General features: G+C 39.4%; 1 protein-coding gene across 1 annotated transcript in view; it reads right to left on the bottom strand.

Moving 5' to 3' along the window:
* The window catches only part of LOC149233671 (uncharacterized), a 271,897-nt gene that overhangs the window by 193,864 nt on the left and 60,088 nt on the right, over positions 1-17,945 (bottom strand). Inside the window, exon 4 of the mRNA XM_089382256.1 lies at positions 3,888-4,246. Within this exon, the coding sequence (XP_089238382.1) occupies positions 3,888-4,246 (359 nt within the window). The remainder of the gene's footprint in view (positions 1-3,887; positions 4,247-17,945) is intronic.

Genomic DNA, 17,945 nt, shown 5'->3' with positions numbered 1-17,945 from the left:
TATGAGCACCATTATTCAAAATGAGCCTTCATTGTTCAAAGAAGTCGTGAAGCATCAAGTATGGAAGGATGCTATGAATGAGGAATATGAGTCCATCATGAAGAACGATGTCTGGGATGTGGTCCCCAAACCCCAGGACAAAACAGTTGTCACCTCGAAGTGGCTTTACAAAATAAAGCATGGAGCTGATGGGAGTGCTGAAAAGTATAAGGCTTGCTTTATCGCTCGTGGCTTCTCTCAAAAGGAAGGTATAGATTATGATGAGATATTTGCACTTGTTGCCCGATACACCACCATCCGCTCGATCATAGCCCTTGCTACTTCGCAAGGATGGAACCTACATCAGATGGATGTCAAGACCGCATTCTTGCATGGTTCGATTAAAGAGGAAGTCTATGTGGAACAACCCGAGGAGTTTGAGATTCATAATTGGGAATCTCATGTATGCAGGTTGAAGAAAGCCCTTTATGGGTTGAAGCAAGCACCCCGAGCTTGGTATGAGATAATTGATAGCTACTTGATGACGCTGGGATTCACTAGGAGTGAAGTCAATCCAAACATTTACTTTAAGGTTGAGGATGATAAACCTCTCATACTGGTGTTGTATGTTGACGACCTCTTTCTGACAAGTGCAGACCCTCTCATTCACAAATGTAAGAGGGAGTTGGCTTCCGAATTTGAGATGAAGGACCTAGGACTGATGCACTATTTCCTAGGGCTGGAAGTCTGGTAGAAGCCAGGGGAGATTTTCCTATCTCAAGGAAAATACGTGGTGAAGATATTGGAGAGATTCGGTATGGTGGACTGCAAGCTCGTGACTACCCTGATGGAGCTTAACTTCAAGAAGTTATGCAGTAGTGCTGTCAGACTTGCTTTGGGAAATGCTACTGAGTATCGTCAACTCATAGGAGCATTAATGTTCTTGGTGAACTCCCGTCTGGATATATGTTTTGCAATCAACACGTTGAGCCAATATATGGTTGAGCCTCATCACTCACATTGGATTGGTGCCAAGAATCTTCTGAGATATCTTCGGGGCACAATCACTTATGGGTTGAGATACACTATCGGAGATGTGAGGCTACATGGATATTCCGATGCTGATTGGGCAGGCAGTGTGGTGGACCGAAAGAGCACTTCCAGGTGTTGTTTCTCTTTGGGTTCTTCCTCGATCTCCTGGATGAGCAGGAAGCAGAAGTCGGTGGCTTTGAGCACCGCTGAGGCAGAGTACATTGTTGTGAGTATGGCCTCCTAGACATACATTGGATACTACCGTGATCCTTTGCGACAACCAAAGTGGGATTCGTTTATCCAAGAATCCTGTATTTCATGATCGCTCCAAGCACATCGATATCAGGTACCACTTTATCTGGGATATGGTACAACGAGGAGCAATAAGGCTCCATCATATCGGTACAGATGAGCAGGTCGCCGACATTCTGACGAAGCCCCTAGGAAAGGTCAAATTCTTGACTTTCCGAGAACGACTAGGAGTCGTTGAGAGACCCTCTTATGAGGGTCCTGTATGATGCATACATTGAGCTCTGGGAGCTCCGAGGGGCTTGGGGTACTTCTTGGAGCGACGAGGGACCATAGGGCGACTCACCCTCCCCTAGTGGTACGCTGTGTACAGGGTGAATGGTTCAGCCTTCCCCTATGATACCCCGTGGCGACTTGTAGGCAGGATGAGTGGTTCATCCTTCTCCTGCCGAGGCATCCTACCCATGTAGTCTAGGACTCATGGGAAGTACCTCTCATTTGGCCAATGAGTAGGGAAATGAGGATAGGGACCATAGTAGTATTGATGGACGCATCATGTATCTACCATACTGCCTATGCTAGGATGACATTAATCCGGGATCAGTTGGAACTGACTTCGGGTCAGTAAGAGTGATATAACTCACTCCCTTTTGGAACTGATCTGGGATCAGTAAGATTGGTATGACGCACTCTCTGGGACTGACTTCGAGTCAATAAGAACGCTATTGAGCACTCTCTTTTATCTGGGACTAACTTCGGGTCAGTAGAGGATGGTATGATACATCCTCGATCATTTCTTCTTCTTCATAGTTCAGCAGAGCCGAGCAGTGCATTTGATGGCAGAGATAGTGCCGACAGACAGATGGATTAGCAGATGGAGTTCTCCCTAGTTGAGAGGGAGTGTTAAAATTGGCAACTAGGGCCAAACCTCATGTGGGTCATCTTATTTATGACAGTTGATATTTTTCTTGGATTCCTCTCGCCGAGAGGTGCAGGATTGATCTAACGATCATCCGATTCCGACATGTATTCATGGAGATATGAATTTATTTGTATTTCTTGACAATTTGTCAAGGTCGGCCAGCAAGCTAAAGTGTGTGGCACACCCCCAACTTGTCCTCCACGATTCATATAAAAGGAGGAGACCTTGTGGCATTATTCCACTCATCTCACCACACATCTTCTCTCTCTCCTACGCATTAGAAGAATCTCTCTCTCACATGTGTGGCTCAAGAAGGAGGACGCAGATTATATTTAGGGCAGCGTTGACTTAGGGCTGAACGTGAAGGACGCAGATCTGTTTTATGCATGCATTGACCAGCATAGTGGAAGGTTTGACTGCGTTTTTGGGTTGGGCAGCCTCTCCTAGGCTAGCCGCATTGCTGGGTAGGCAAACACTGGCCTGTTTGACCACAGATTTGACCAGCGTTGACTGGTTACGGCTGACTGCAGGGCTGCAGTGCATTGACTGCTGTTTGACCACATTTTGTGGACTGTTTTGGGCTGCTTACTATTGCTGTTGGAGGCCGAGTTCTCCTAGGTTGACTTGAGGTCAAATTGGAGCTGTTTTGACTAGCTTTGACTTTGCTGGTTGCTGTTGTATTACTGCTGATATAAAATCACAGATTTGTGATATTGTACTATCTCTCTCTCTCTCTGCTGAATTATTGAAGAATAGAGAAGAATTGATCAAAGGGTTTCCCCGCATTGGGGTTTGTCCCTGGCTAGCCACCACATCTTGTGTCTCTTGTCTTGGCTTGTCTTCTGTCGATTTATTTATGTTCTATCAGCATTTTACTTTATGTTAATGTGATTGCCAAACTGTGAATTGACACTGGGCTAATAAGAAGAAATTGAAGTAAATTGCTCTAAGCATAGAACATACCATAATTTAACAACCTTACATCACTCACTGGACATGCTGGACATTGATAAAATTATCTTACCTTATCCAACCGCCGCATTAAGTAAATTGCTCTAAGCATAGAACATACCATAATTTAACATAATTTAACAACCTTAGATCACTCACTGGACATGCTGGACATTGATAAAATTATCTTACCTTATCCAACCGCCACATTAATGATAGACTAGTGTCTTTCAAGTTTCAACAAAGACACAATGTCCACTAAGTCAAGATTATAATAAATACATATTGGAGCATTGATTACACCAACACGAAATAAAGTTGATAATGTAAGTTGAAGTTCCTCCAATGGATCTTGTTGACTTTTGATTAATATTTCTATTTGTATAGTTAGTAGTAGATGCAAGATCTTTATATCTCCAATATTATATGTACATTACATTGGTTGTGGAAGAAACTCGATGAAACTCTGTCACAAAATAAGTCATGAGAAAATAGATGTTTGCTTTCACAGGAACCAATATGTCAAAGTGAGGTGTCATGTACTGCTATGTTAGCAGCTACCATGATAAAATAAGGGCAAGTATGGTATTTACACATCCAACAATATAAAACTATAGGCTATCCTCTCTCACATATGAGAAAATATAATGACTATACATAACATAAGATACACTGGAAACCATAACGATATTCGCTAAAACAACTAAAATTGGTAAGACATTCCAACTGCTTGTCATGTAATCAGAAATTGAACCTGCGTTTGGTAGAGGATGGTGAATCAGCTTTCCGCTCAGATACTTCAACATGATTGGCATCATGATCAGGTATTTCATCGTTATATTTGGCTTCCCTTCCTTGAAGATCAGATTGTTCATCTTCTTGATACTCTCTTTGATGGTCAGATTGACTTTCAATTGCAACACTAGTATCACACTCAATGACAGAACCTACAGCTTCCAGACAAGGGCAACCTCCTCTAGGCAGCAGATAAAGTCCTCTTCCTGTCCTTTTAAGCTTTAACGATTTAAACAACTTCTTAAGAAGTTTCAAGAAAGCTTTGTTGGAGAGTTCTTGGATGTCTATCGCTTGTCCATCATCAATCATTTTCAGTAGCTGCAAACATGAAGAGCAAACTCAGTTTTTCCATCAGACCAAATAAAACTGCAGTGTTGCTATAATTTACATATTTTTGAAAACAGTGCTTTTAGTTGCCAACAGTTCAAAATAAAGACCCTGGCAAACCAAAACATGTTCTTTGAGAAAAGTATGCAGCACAGAGCATTTGCTGGCTCCATTAGATATAGAATCAGATCATAATGAAAACATACATGGCCAGAACCTATATAATAATATAATTTCTCTGATTGAAGATTGCTAAGGTTTTGAATTACCAACAATCAGCTTGCAACTGTTCAAAACCAACTTCACTGGATAAGAGAGAGAGATTTCAACTTTCAACACCCTAAATACTTGATCTAACAATATAAAATACATTAATTGAAAATTCCAATAATAACTTCACAAATAAATTTCAACGATGTGAAAAATCTTCAAGCCTAGGTGACTGAAGTCCTTATGATCTTGATCAACCAAATAGTTAATTGTTGAATTTAAATAATGCAGAAATAAATTTCAGACCATAGGATTAATCACACAATCAGTGGAAATTAAATAGCATAAGCATAAAATCAATTTCACACAAATACAGGTAATTACTCCTTCAAAAATCAGCTTTTCATTCCTTCGAAAAACTTACAAAGAAACCTCCACACACTGCCCAAAAAACAACACTGCAGAGTTGCCAAAATCACCCTGAACTTGAGTGGAATGACTGCCTCAGAAGTATTCCCTGCTGTATGGTTGTGCGGCCAACTATATAGACTAACCAGCCTCTGTCTTTACTACTGCATAGATCCATACAATCCTATCCATATAACTATACAGATCCATGTGCCACCCAAAAACGCCTCTTTCCTGACTGCCTGCACTCTCTCTTGCTCTTAATTGGTCAACCCGCTAAACTACTCAACTGTGTCAAAGGCCTCTACCTTGACCTATTTTTATACTTTTAGCTAAGAATCTATACTCCCAGTCTAAGTCATGCATTGTTAAAGCTTGTGGTAGCTTTGAAGGTCTTCTAAATAGGCTTGGTGTCTTAGCATGTGGAAGATGATATATTGCCTCTTTAGGTGCTTGCTTGGTGGAGTAAGTGATTTATATCTTCTTTCCCAAGTCTAAATTAGGAAAAGTACAATAATTAAAGTCAATTAATTATTGTGGACTATTAAGTCAATTTTTAAGGATAAAGAATGAAATTATTTAAGTGATTTAGAATTGATCTCTGTTTTGACCCGTTTTGACAAGAGCAGACCGAGTTTGACTGGGCCGCAACTAGCCACAAGGCTTTGACCGCTGCTGGCTGCAGAGCGTCGAATGCAGTTGACCATAGGGCATTGAATGCAGGGCCACAGGGTGTTGACTGCATAGCTGCAGGGCATTGACTGCATACATTGACTAGCGAATTTGACCAGAGCAAAGTTTGACCAGAGTTGACTGGTTTTGACCAGTGCTATTTTGTTGTTGAGTTTGACCAGATTTCACTGGTATTTTGACTTGGACATTGGGACAGATTTCTAGACAAATTGGATTTATAAACCTTGCTAAAGAATAATTTCTCTTAAAAGAAAAGTTCTTCGGTTCACCATTTTTCTCCCAAGGTTGAGTTTCCCGGGGTAAAATTATTGTCTCTATTGTGCATGGTTGTCTTTATATGATCATTATTGTTTCCGCTGCATTAATTGTAGAGATTTTCTGTGTATAATTGCTCAATGATATCAGTGGCATGACATAAATTGTTTATCGTTAGGTAGTAATTATCAGATCAGAGAATTGGTTTCTACTACACATCTTGTAGAAAAAATCAACACTACATAGGTTTGGTGTCTTAGCATTTCAAAGATGATTTATTGCCTCTTTAGGTGCTTGCTTGTTGGAATAAGTGATTTATATCTTCTTTCCTAAGTCTAACTTAGGAAAGTACAACAATTAAAGTCAATTAATTATTGTGGACTATTAAGTCAATTTTTTAGGATAAATTATGAAATTATTTAAGTGATTTAGAATTGATCTCCTAGATCTTCTAGAAGCGAGATTAGGGTTAGGGATTTGGGCTTGATGGAGATTAAAATAAGCCTAAGGGAGAGGTGAAGACACAAGTGAAGAAAGCGATTTTTCTCTAGAGTTAGTGGCTCAATTAGACCATAGCGCAGAGGAAGAAGAGTGCAAGTGGATTCAAGAGCGTTTCTAGGAGGCCAAATTGTTGTCCAGTTCAATGACAAATTGTTGAAGTGAGGAGGAGGTTTATTTGCCAAGGGAGAATTTCCTGAAGTGCAGAGGTTGTTCAAGGGGAAGGCACAAGGTTGAGTTGTTGGTGAATATGCGGGTTGAATTCTCCAGGCCGAATTTCTTCAAAGGCTGATTTCCAGTGGGGCAAAATTCCTTGGGCCAACTTCTTCCAATGGTGGAGTTGTAGGTTCCAGTCAATGCGTATTTCGTTTTAATTTCCCAGTGGGTTGAAACCCTTATTTTCTTGAGAATAATTAAGGAAAGAGAATTGTTGTGGGTGTTTATCTGTTGTAATGTGTGATTGATCTCTCTCTGTTTTTTATTTCATCTAAATATATCAAAGTTGCAAACATCAGCATTGAGATCAAATCAGCAAGGGTCTGAAAAACCAAAAAATCGTAAGAATCATGAAAATATCGGTAAAAAATGGCAAAATTAAGATACTAGCAAAATATCGGTAAAAGTCAGCGAACATTGACTAAGCCAATAAATCATGATTTCGCGATTTTTTCGCAATAAAATTGAGATGTTTGCAACACAGGTATATATATTTCTGGAAGTTAAAACACCAATGATTTTATTTTCAACAAATCAAAATTTATTTGGATAATAAAATAAATTGTTAGGAATAAATAATTGTTGCGAGAAAATAAATCTGGGTTGGTATTAGGAGACTTTAACATGGTATCAAAGCTCTAGAAAACTTTGAAAGAGAGATTCGAGATCACCAGGTTTGCAATAGCAAATTTCTTCTTTTTACAGCAACAGAAATACTTTTAATTTTGCAGTGTTGGGGTTTTGTGGCCAAGTCACCAAGTCAATTTGTGAGATGGCATCACTGAGTAGTTTGCGATATGAAGACAGGTTGGACGGGGTTGTTAACTTCAGCCCCTAGAAGGAGTAGATCACCATAGTTTTAAAAATGAATGGTTTGTGGAATTTTGTGAACACAAATATCTAGGTTCCTTCAAATCCAAACCAAGCAACCGAGCACAATCAGAAAGATGTGAAAGCAATGGGTATAATTTTGGATGGTGTGAGGGATCACATAATTCCTCACATATCAGGGAAGGACACAACACGTCAGATGTGGGTAGCCCTAACCAGTCTTTATTAGAGCACAAACAAAAATAGGAAGATGGTGTTGCGAGAAAAATTAAACAGCATCAAGATGAACAAATCAGAGACTGTAACATCTTACCTCACAAGGATCCAACAAGCTCTATTGGGGAGGTTGTGAATGATTTAGAGATTGTGAAAGTAACTCTAAAAGGATGTGCCAAGCATTGGGCCACCTTTGTGGATGGGATCCTAGCTAGGCTATAGCTTCCTGAAGGAGTTCTGGAAGAATTCATTAACCAGAGGACAGCAAAGGAGTGGTGAGGAGAAAGAGGAGCTTGCTCTTGTTACACAAGCAAAAAGGGGCAAAGGGAAGGCCAAGCAAAACTAGAGTGGAGGTGGACCTTCACAGGGTAAAAAGGAAAAGGACATGAGCAAAGTCAAGTGCTTTGCATGTCACAAGTTTAGGCATTTTTCCAGTCAGTGTCCAAATAGGAAGACTACCATCTATGCAGTGGTTGCCTTAGCTAAAACGTTCAAGAAGAACTTTGCCTTGGTGTCATGCCTTTCTAGAACCGTCACGAGAGGTGTTTGGTTTGTGGACAGTGGAGCATCTCGTCACATGATGGGATCTCGAGACATTTTCACCAACATGATCAAGGAGCCCAGAAATGGCATTTTTCAAATGAACTTAGGAGGTATCATGGAGATGAATGAAGTGTTGTTTATAGCGAGTATCGAGAATAATCTATTAGCAATGTTACATTTATTATTATTAGCAATTTATCATCGGCGGTCCAAAATTTAAATTATCGACAATATCGGGGAAAATATTGGAAACTATCAGGAAACTTGAAACAAATACCAAAATAATCATTTCTTTCAAATTTTTATTCTTTTAAAGCAACATCAACATCAAACAAACACATTGTCACACAAATATGAAAATAAAACTACAATATAAAATGTATAAGATGTAGATACTAGATACTGAAGTTTGAAATATGATATTTGTCATTTTGTCTTGACTCCTCAATTATAAGTTCGGAGTCCTAACAAGATAATAGTTAAAACTTAATACAAAATCACATTAAAACAAAAATAAATATATCTCATGAGATGATCATCATGAGGCATCTAGATTCTAGATACTATAAGTCTATAACGATAATCCGATAAGCTTGTGGTTCCCATGAAATTCCTTAGTTCCTCCCTCTAATCTCTCTTTCTAGTAGTATCACGAATTGAGTTCTTTGCAATAAGGACAATGTTTGGGGTAGCTCTAGGGCAAATATGCACATCATGCCCTGGGATTTTGGCAAGGTGGTATTTCAAGCGGGTGATTCTGCCAAACATTTCCATTCCACAGAGCTTGCACCTCAGCTTTGCTCTATTATCATCCTCACATGGCTCACCATACTCCCACATTTGGTCCAATGGCTTTGCCATTTTGTAGAGCTCTAATTAAATTTTCAGGTTTTGGACCTACCACACAAAACAAATGTGGAAATTCAAAAGAGGATAAGAAGAGGTAGACTCTAAATTTATAGTATATACTAATCTTGGAAAACAAAGAAAAGGAAGGTATTCTTTTTTATTTTACATACCTGGAAATAATAAATATGGATATATGGTATACTGGAGTAAATCTCCACTCCAAGAATGCTCAGCTAATAGCAAAGAAAACTATGGACTACCCCTTGTTTCCTTGATGAAAAATGGTCACAGGACTCACACAACCCTCAAAGCTCAATCTTAGCACAAGAAGAAACCAAAATGACCTGACAAAAACCCAAACCACAACTTATATTCGCATTTTTTCCTATTATGGCAATAATTTTCGATCCTTTGCAATAATTTCAAAATTATCTTGATAAGTTCACCTGCACCTGGGCAAATTATTGTGATAATTTTCGGTGATAATATCAACAAAGGGTCTTTCGGCAATAATACCACGATAATTTTGATATTATCGCGATATGTGCAACACTGCTTATTAGTTTCAGCCATGGAGAACAGAGGACAAGAAGTCAACTTCATAGTAGTAGAAGTGGTTGTTGGGTCATAAGGAACTGATCCCAACAAGAGGCGAGTAATTGGGAGAAGGAAGAAGAATCTCTATCTACTAAGAGGACAGCTAGTGAAGGCTCTCGTACACGAGAGTGGCAGCCAAAGCGAGCTATGGCACACGAGGATGAACACCTACACTACAAGGCTCTTCCTATGTTACGGAGAATGGTTATAGGTTTTTCGGAAATCAGGGTGAAGCAAGGAGTGTGCAATGGGTGTGTACTTAGCAAGCGAGCCAAGGTTGCATTTCCTCACAGCAAGATTAGGTCCAAGGGTGTGTTGGACTTGGTGCATTTAGACATCTGTGGTCCTATGCCAGTGGAATCAATCACATGGTCATTGTACTTTGCAACATTCATAGATGATTTTTCCAAGAAGACTTGGATCTACTTCTTGAAGACCAAGGGTGAGGTCTTCGATTGGTTTCAAGAGTTTAAAGCTCTTGTGGAGAACTAGACCGAGAAAAGGATTAAGGTGTTAAGATCGGATAATGGAGGCAAGTATACCTCCAATGAGTTCTAGGATTTTTGCAAGGCAGCAAGGATCAAGAAGGAGCTCACGGTACCTTACAACCCTCAGCGGAATGGACTTCCCGAGAGGAATTGCATATGTTTTTGTGGGCGAAGGCCTGCAATACAATTGTGTATCTGCAGAATAGGAGTCCTCATAGAGTGTTGGAGGATATGACTCCTAAGGAAATGTTCACAGGAGTGAAGCCAAAGGTAAGTCATCTGCATATCTTTGGTAGTCCAGTTTATGTTCACACTCCTATGGAGAAAAGGACTAAGCTGGAGCCCTTGTCAAAAAGGGGCATATTTGTGGGCTACAGTGAGGTCTCAAAGGCCTATCGAGTCTACATTCCAGGACAGAGGAAAATTTTTGTAAGTCAAGATGCAAATTCGATGAGGGCATGACCTTTAGGAGGTATGATGAGAGAGAGAGAGAGAGCCAACAAGGGTAGAGGATTAGGAGCAAGAGGCTCCTAAGGTTGAGCATGGACCAATAACACCAGCAGCAAGGACACAGCCTGTAGATCTGGAGGAGCGAGATGTTCCTTTGAGCTCTACCAGGTGAAGGCCAAGATGGGCCAAAAAACCTTGAGGGATTCTAAGAAGCATGTAGAGGCTCCTACCAGCACTTTCAGGAACCATAGACCACCAGCAAGATTTTCCAATTATTTGGCCTTGTCAAGCAACATCAGTGAGTCTAAGCCTTCTACTTTTGAGGAGGTTGCAGATGTGCAAGTCTGGAGGGATGCCATGGTGGAGGAGTATAGCTCCATCATGAGGAATGATGTGTGGGACATAGTATCGAGGCCTGAGGGAAAATCAGTGGTCACTTTTCAATGCACATATAAGATCAAACATGCAGTTGATGGAAGTGTCAAGAAGTACAAAGTGAGGCTTGTGGCGAGAGGGTTCTCCTAGCAGGAAGGAGTAGACCATGAGGAGAAATTCGCACCTATCGCCAGATACGCATCCATTAGAGCAGTCATGTCCATTGCTTCAGAGATGGGGTGGAGGATACATCAGATGGATGTGAAGACTGCTTTCCTCAATGGGGTGATTGAGGAGGAGGTGTATATTGAGCAGCCTCAAGGCTTTGAGGTGCATGGGAGAGAGTCTCATGTGTGCAGATTGAAGGCCCCTTATGGGCTTGTTACCCACCAAAATGTGTAACCCAAGGTTGCACGAAACGGGGAAACGGGAAGCGATACGAAACGCGACCTCCCCAAATTTTGGAAACGGGGAAACGCAAATATATATATATATATATATATATAATATATATATATATATATATATATATATAATATATATATATATATATATTAGGACATTTAACATTTAAGAAATATGTGCAATCATAAAGCATATATGATACATTCTAATTTATTACATTATGATAAAATTGTCAATTGTCAATGCATAAACTATAAGTATCTAAATTTACATCACATTTACTCATGAATAATCACATAATGAAAATAGAAATATCCAAAATCAGCCACGAGAAATTTCTAATTTTTTGTCTCGTGCTTGATTGGGAGTCTCCTCCTACATAGTCGAATGACCTTAGTGCTCTTGATTAAATACAAGTTTCATACCCTAGTACCCTACATTCTCTTGATTATTGGGAGTCTCCCCTGCATAGAGGGCTTTGTTCTCTCGATTAAATACAAGTTCCATACCCTAGTACATGATAAAATCCAATGGAAACATTGCAATCCCCCCAATCCTGAAATCCTGAAAAACAGATAAGTCTGCTGGATTTTGAGTGAGATCTAAAATTCTACTTTCTCCATATGAAATCCAATGAGGGCGAAACCACTCTCAAACATCTTGAGTCATTTCATGGTAATGTTAAAAATTTAAGTAAAAGGATGAAAATGAAAAATAAAGGAGAATATCACTTTTACTTTAAGAATTTAACATTACCATGAACTGCATATCAACACTAGGGCAAAAGTTCACTTTTATAACTTTAGACAGGCATCTGGAAGCAACTAGAAGTCACTAGGCTAACGTAAGAATAGATTAGAAAACAAATAAAAAAAAAAAACACAAGTAAATGCTGAAACGTGGGTCATACGGCCCTGAAACGCGTTTCAGGCCGTACTGGCCACGTTTCAATTTCGTGAAACATGGCAGTACAGCCTGAAACGTGTTTCAGAGTTGTACCAAATGCGTTTCAACGTTTCGTACTCATTTCCGTACGGAAACGCCCTCCTACCCCACGTTTCCTGCAACATAGTAACCCCATGGGAGAAAACTTTTCTCCTACATTTGATAGTCAACAACCTCTGATAGACACTATTTGATGATGATATGCCATGTGCCTTTGTCATTTGTATCAGCCATGTGCATCTCACCATCCAGCATTTACACTTGCATGAAGGTGGGTTGCTATTTAAAAGGTACTTTGATCATTTTGCAATCGAGTGCTTATATTGGTTTGTTTTGGGCATTTAGTTTGGATAAAGGGTGATCTAGGAGATTAACCAATCTTAACTGTAAATTTTTTCTCTCACCTTAACAAGGGGTGTTAATATTTAGCCCTACTCTAGTAGGACCTCCCTTGAGCCTTATGGTTATAGGAGGAGCACTACTTGGAAAACCTAAATTGAGATAACAAGCCCATACCATGCTTGATAGTTTCAATTGCACATTAGAAGCCCCATACGCCACCTCCATTCTTTGAGTCTAACTTATCATTGGTTCCTTGGGATTTGATACCCACATATCCACACTCCTTGAGTAGGGCAGGAAAACTATTGACCTGAAGGTTAATGCAGCTAAAAGAATGAAAAAGCATATCATAGCCATAATACAAGAAAAAAAGAAAATCAAAATGCAAAAGATGGCCATGACATACGTTAGCATGTGGGCAAAAGCCTAGCATGAGCTCTACCTTCCTCATAAGCCATCACCTGGTTCCTAAGCACATGATGCTCCATTGCAACAAAAGGAACCATTGCGTGTCCCAACCATAATGAGCGATAAACTAACTCACCTTAAGGGGTAATAAAAATGCTACAACATAAATAGCAAGCTCTAACCCTTGAGCTATATGTGGTAATACAAAAAAGCATTATCAAGAAGAAGTAAAAGGCACACAAGAGGGGTGGAAAAAGCAAGTCAAGCAGGGTAACTCATGCCTCCACAATTGCTCCCTCCTTTACATTCATACATTCAGGATGTGGACACCCCCATCAGTTGATCCCTTTGACCATGGCACTTGCCATGAAGCCTTTTCCCCTTCATTATCACATATTTACACTAACACCTATTGATTGAGAGGTTCAGCTTGGAACTATCATTCCACTTGATGGTTAGAAGCACCTAATAGGGTTGACCATTAGCCACCTCTATCAAGGTAGGGAACACCTTTATGAAACTTGGTCTAGTTAGATATCGGAAGGTGATCCTTGTTTGAAGTATTAATATGCCCTTAACATTCAAGTTTGGTCCACTTAGATGCATAAATGATCTTAGTCTCTAATGGATGGTTGCTTTCACTTGAGTTCATGTTGTTTTTGTCAAGTAGTCCACAACGCCCAAGCCTTGAGGCTACCCACTTCACAATTACCCAGGCCTCTTTAGAGAGATGGATGGCTTAGTAAATGTGACATTGGGAGGGTCGAGCCTCTTGACAGCGCATACGCAGATGTTGCATGTCCCAAAGTACCCTCAAGACCCAAGAAGTTGGTCTACTTTAACCTAGCACAAAGGATTCTTCATGATGACACCACTGGACCCAGTGTGCCCCAGGCTAGCCTTGACACAAACTGATGGACAGGACCTAATTTAGAACTCAGATGAGGATGGTCTCCCATTAAGAGACTAAGGAGGGCTTGTTGCACCTAGAGAAGCTTTAATGTTGGAGAGAGGAGGCCTTATTTGGACAATTAGAGACCCATGGAGACCACATGATGGCACCCCAATTGCACTTGGGACCCCAGAGGAGGATTTGAGGTGGATTTTAGAACATTTCCTCAAAGCTTTGATGGTCCGAGCACTTTGACACCTTTTCACACATGACATTTGGAGCCCTAAAAAGGCATGACATCAGCGTTATTGGAAGTTGTTATCACTCCGAAATTTCCCTAGGCTGAGGAGAGAAACCCAGAGGTAACCACAAAACCACTTGTAAAGCTGGGATCTAACCCTTCCAGCTTCAGATAGGGATATCTCTTTCTAATTTAGATTTATGTTTTAAGATATTAGGCTAGTTATTGAGATTTGAGGTTGGGTTTTTCAAAGGTTTGGTTGAAAAATGCAAGGAAAGTCCATTAGGCATGGAGTCATGAACCTCTGGGCAATCCATCATGAAATGACAGAGCAGTTGTAACAAGGAAAGATAGGCAAACTTTTGGAGATTATAGAGCGTTTGTGGAGTGAAAGGATGAATATGATTTAAGTTCAATTAAATATAGAGCATACTGAGATGAATTTTATACTTATATCAGAATGAAAACATTGATATTGTTTACAAGCCAGAGCAGAGTACACTTAAGAAAAGGCCCTTAATATTCTTGCAACAATAAAGAGGGAAAAACATATGGAAAACTGAGAAAAGAAACAATTTTTACATAAGAAAATACATCACCAATTATTTGACACGGGAATCCTGGAACAAAACTCTTTGTATTTCTGTAAATTGATCACTTTCAGTACAATGCACAGCTTACATCAATATACAGCTCCTTTCTTCATACAAGTTCCAACCTTTTCTAAGTCTTATTACAAAGTATTTATAGATTTTCTACTGAACTAACTTTAGATTCCAAAAGGAATTGATTACAAAATAATATCTAACAGAATTACATATTTTTCTAAAACAGAACTAGAAAATAGAAACTTTGGACAAATTCGACTGTCTGTTGAAAATTTGAAGGAAATTTGTTGCTGACTGTGACTTTTTCTAGCTCCTGCTTTCTATTTTTGTGCCAAAATTGTAGGTCTTTTGTTCATCCTTATTCGACCAACTCCAGTAATTGGTCCCAACGTTCTTCACCTGGGATAGAAAAATTCACCATGTTTCTAAACCTTTCATCTACCTCAGTGTAAGTTTGAAACGTTGGTTTATTCAAAAATAAATGATGAATTTCATGTTGTATGTTTAAATCAAACTGCAAGCCCTCCAGAAAGGCTTCTCCACTGATAGCTCCCTTTGCCTTTGCAAACTTAGATGCATCTGCAACTATGTTGCATAACTGTTCCTGGTAATTTTCTAATGGAATCAATTTTCCATTAGAGTTTCTGAGAGTGGGAAGTCCTTTCTCTTGCAACAAAGAAAAATTTATGTTGAATCTCTTAACCTATAGCTCTAGCTCTTTGCACTTGTTCTCCAATTGCACCATCAAATTCTTCTTAGTCAAAACTCTTTTGACTTCCATTACTGTCTTTGTTTTGTCCTGAATGTTGAGCTCTTCAAGTTCTTCTCTGGTTTTGGAGTTCAGCAGCCTTATGATCTTCTGTGCTTCTTCTGGCCTATGCTCAATATCAACTTTAGTTTGCTCCACTGTTGCTTTAACTCTCTGGACCAATTCTTCTTGTTCAAAAATTATTTGGATGGAAGGCCACAAGTTTGTAACATTTGCATTAATATTGTGCCAAATGTTGTGTTTTGCCTCTATCAACATTTGAATAATGATGGACTGTTCTTCATACTTCTGAATTTGATGAATTAACTTGAAATTCTTTTGTACTTCTACCAAGTATGAATTGTTTGCCTTTATCTTGTTTTCTTCCATCTTGGTGAGCATTGCTGACAATTTCTCCACCTCTTTGTTTGTCAATGATAATTCCCCCAAAGCTTGAGTTAGCTTTTTTGAGGAATCTAAAACTGATACTTGTGTTGTAAGCTGGGTTACAGTCCCTATTGTTGATGTTCCTACTGTTGATGTTCCTGTTGATGTCCCTGTTGATTCCCATTGCTCTTTTTCTTTTAGCAGTGCCTCCATGTCTTGCTCCATTTTTTGTATTTGAGCATTTTGTTCCACTACTAATGTAAACAACTTCTCTTTCTCCATCTCCAAACTAGTGACTTCTTTAGCCTGAGGGTGTTCTGTAGTTGGGAGTTTGAGTTGTTTCCTGAGAGCTTGAATGTCTACATTCTTGCTTTTGATCACCTCCTCTGTTGCATTGACATCACTAGGATCATATCCTAGTTTAATAACTAATTCTTCCAATGTTTTGATTCTGGTGTCTTTGGCCATAGAGGACATCCTCTCAATCTTAAGCTGTGAGTGCATATTGTTCAATGAAACCTGCAATTTTGAAGCAGCCATGGCAAAGCTGGTTAGAGTTGAATAAATCATCTCACCTGCCTGCTTATGCAAATCGATTTGATCAATTGCATGAACTTGTTTAGTGTCCACTGAAAAAATGGAGGCCTTATAATCTTCAACACCTCTGGGGGCTAACACTTTGGGTTCCAAAAAGGCCATTTGAAACTGCCCCTTCTCTGAATCAAAAGCAAACAATAACCTGTGTTGAGTGGTGGCAGTTTGTTTCCAGAATTCTGAGTATGTTGAAGCTTTGAGAGCTTCATTTTTTAATTTAATCTCTCTGTACCTTGTGAATATACTTGGCTGTGGTGGAACCTGAGAAGTAGAAGAGATAAGAGACTCAGTTGTCTCTTCTACATAAGGGAGAGAGGTGGTAGGAGTGCCTGTCAAAATCAAAGTAGTATGCTCCTATGCATCCCTTTCTTCTGAAGATTCTTCCTGAATGGTGATCACCTGAGGACTAGCTTTGTTATCAGTTTTGGTTGTAGTTTGTGGATCCTTCTTCCTTCTCTTGAAAACAAGAAAATCTGTAGCCTGTGTTTCTGAGTCAGTGGGAGACATGCTTTCCCTTGGCCTCTTGCTTTCTTTTGTCTTTAGGAATGGGAGTTTGTAATGAAGACTAACTAACCAATTGTTCTTCTGCTTCCTGCAATGTGTTTTCTGTCCATTCTTCTTGGTTAGCATATTGTTCTATCTCTAGCCTTGGTGTATGAGGATATGGAGTACTTTTTTGTTCAACTCTTAGCTTAGAGATTACTCCCAAGGGGTCATAGGACCATGTAAATTGGGTTTGAACTTCATCTGCTTTAGAACTGCTTCCACCTCCTTTGTTGTTGCTCTGGTGTTTACAATGTAAGGGCCTACTTGTGCTTTTAGCTTGAACTGTGATTTCTTCTTGTTGGACACAAAATGTAGTTCATCCATATTTAGCATATGTCTGGCATACTCCAAAGCAAAAATCCTCACTGGCACAAAGACTGGTAATCTATAAGGAGGGAGCTCACATCCATAAATTCTGATCTCTGTATAATTCTGGTATAAATACTAGTCTCCGACCTTTCATTGTTCTAAGAGGTGTAAGACTTTCTTGATTTCTGGAGATATCCTTGGTATAATATCACTGCATAATAAACACAAAGAGGTGTGAAGGAACCAGTGAAGTCCAATGGATAACTGACAATGGGTTACCTTGCTCATCCATATTCTGCAACTGAAACTTGAATCTATTTGCCTGGTAATATAACATGAGATACATTAACACTGATTGATATTTAAACACACCTTCAGCTTTGAATTTCATAAATTGATCATGCATGGCATCAGACAAAAATTGACTGTAATTAAATAAAACTGAAGGTTTTTGCCCAACTGTGAATACTGACAAGAATCCTAAAACTACTTCATCAACCCACTGGTCTATATAATACCCTAGTAAGCGAGTCACCATGGAAATTACCTGCTTTGACATTTCTTGGAAAATGGAAACAGGGTATGGGGGATTTGTTCTGGGTAATTCAACATTTTCAGGGAGAAAACATTCAAAGA

The sequence above is a fragment of the Pinus tabuliformis genome, chromosome J, assembly GCF_031772625.1.
Source record: "Pinus tabuliformis cultivar Carrire ecotype Pingquan chromosome J, CPIR1, whole genome shotgun sequence".
NCBI lineage: Eukaryota > Viridiplantae > Streptophyta > Pinopsida > Pinales > Pinaceae > Pinus > Pinus tabuliformis.
The sequence above is the reverse complement of the archived record's forward strand: the minus strand, read 5'-3'. Positions and strand labels throughout refer to the sequence as shown.